Source organism: Echiichthys vipera (assembly GCF_963691815.1).
Source record: "Echiichthys vipera genome assembly, chromosome: 2".
In the NCBI taxonomy this organism is placed as follows: Eukaryota; Metazoa; Chordata; class Actinopteri; order Perciformes; family Trachinidae; genus Echiichthys; species Echiichthys vipera.
In genome coordinates this window covers 14,767,000-14,768,942 of record NC_139827.1, presented here as the reverse complement: position 1 = coordinate 14,768,942, position 1,943 = coordinate 14,767,000, and the positions used below count along the sequence as shown (strand labels likewise).

General features: G+C 37.2%; 1 protein-coding gene across 1 annotated transcript; it reads left to right on the top strand.

Annotated features, from left to right (window-relative positions):
* Nucleotides 1-242: 242 nt before the first annotated feature.
* Nucleotides 243-656, top strand: LOC310964057 (snaclec 5-like; the record flags this gene model as incomplete). The annotated part of the gene is made up of 1 exon (XM_083937046.1): nt 243-656. One exon carries the CDS (start codon nt 243-245, stop codon nt 654-656), a length of 414 nt encoding a protein of 137 aa, XP_083793172.1.
* Between the last annotated feature and the right edge of the window lie 1,287 nt (nt 657-1,943).

The following is a 1,943-nucleotide window of genomic DNA, read 5'->3' as shown; positions in this document are numbered from 1 at the left end:
GGCGTCAGGCTCAGTCTCACTGTAGACAAAATCACACTGATCTTTCCTCTGTTCGTAGCCCAAATGATGTAGACAAGCTCCTAAAAGCTGCAGGTAATAATAATCCCGAAGGATGGATCGGTCTCCATCGAGATCTCAGCAATATTACTGGCTGGAAGTGGTCAGGAGGTGGATACATTACATACCAAAACTGGAAAGATGGACAACCAGATAATCATCATTACAATGAGACCACTGGACACATGGTATCTAATGGAAAATGGAATGATGAAAATGAAGAAACTTCCATGCCTTTTTACTGCTTCCATATTGCTGCAGTAGAGGTGAACAAATCATGGGAGGAGGCTCTGGAGCACTGCGGAGTGAAAAACTCTACCCTCATCAGCCTGCTCTCTGAGACCGACCACCTTCTGGCCCGGAAAGAGATCCAGAAAGTCACGGAGCCGGTGTGGATCGGCCTACGTTACCTGGAGGGCGGCTGGCTGTGGGTAAACGGTGACCCTCTGGTGTATGAGGCCTGGCCCCAGGGAGGAGATCAGAACCACCTGTGTCCAATACAGAAACGATGTGGAGCTTTAACCAGCGAGGGACTGTGGGAGAACAGGGATTGTCAGGACAATCTCAACTTCATCTGTGATTCAGAATATACCTGGTAATTTAGTTAAAATGGCATGACATCTATGACACTGTTACTGCCTTGTTTTACAACAAAAGACCTGCAATGTATGCAATATAGAAGCCAGTTACATGTAGCTATTAAGACCGGGTCCAGTCGAAATGTCTAGAGATTAAATAATATATACAGAATAATGTAAAATTAAATCTAAACTCTCATTTCTGTGTGCTTTTTTGCTGTGAGGCTATTATCCATTATCCATTTCTTATATGGCTAACTGCTACGTGTACCCGGGCACCAATGACTACCTGCTGCTCCTCATGGCCGATACCTTTAAGGTAGCCGATAATTTCACATTTTTGTATTTTAAAAATAAGCTCATATCCCATAGTTTATGAACACCTGAGGGTAAGAAAGGCTATGCAATGAGCAAAGTGAAGGATTTATTATTCCATAGCTCTGACCTAACAAAATCTAACTGACATCACCAGTGATGTTGGATACATAGGTATTGGAGTATGTAGATATAAAAGTTATAGTTTCATTGTCATCTGAATAAGACATTATGATATAAATGTCCAATTATCAACCGATATTGGTACCAATATATATCGTGCATCTCTACTAATAACTGTTGGGGAAATTAAGGTCATGTTGTTATACAGCGACAGTTAATATGATTACTTATTCAACCTTTGACTTTTCCAGCATGTTATGAAACCTAAAGGCAAATTAATAAAATTCATCAAACTCATTCAACGACCTGTTCAGCTGAAAAAAGAATTAATTAATTTTACATACAATTCAGACTCAACCACAGACAATCTTTGATCTGTAAAGATTAAAATTTGTATTTAAATTTGAGTTTTTTATTATATATGTTCAGTCTGTATAATATTTGTTGTTATGTATATCTGGAGTTTTGTAACAAAAATTATTTCCAGCCGGGGATTATTAAAGTATTTCTGATTCTGATTCTTATTTGGACAGACTGTTATTTACCCTGATTTTACATCTCTAGTTCTGTTTTCACCCTACTCATAACAAATACTGTATATTATCATGTATACACTGAACTCTGGACTTAGTCTTTATTAAAAACGCATTAACTGCAGTGTGATGTGTTTGTGCATATTCATAATAAATATTACACTCTAGAGTCCTTTTCAGGAAATAAAACAATATTTCAAAATGATGTAAACCCCAAATAATATAATAAAAAGGGAAGATGAAATCAAGAATGTGTCACAAAAAGAGAGCAACAAGAAAAAGCACACCTACACAGAATTATAGCTTTATTTATTTTTTCACACAAGGTTATCTAAAA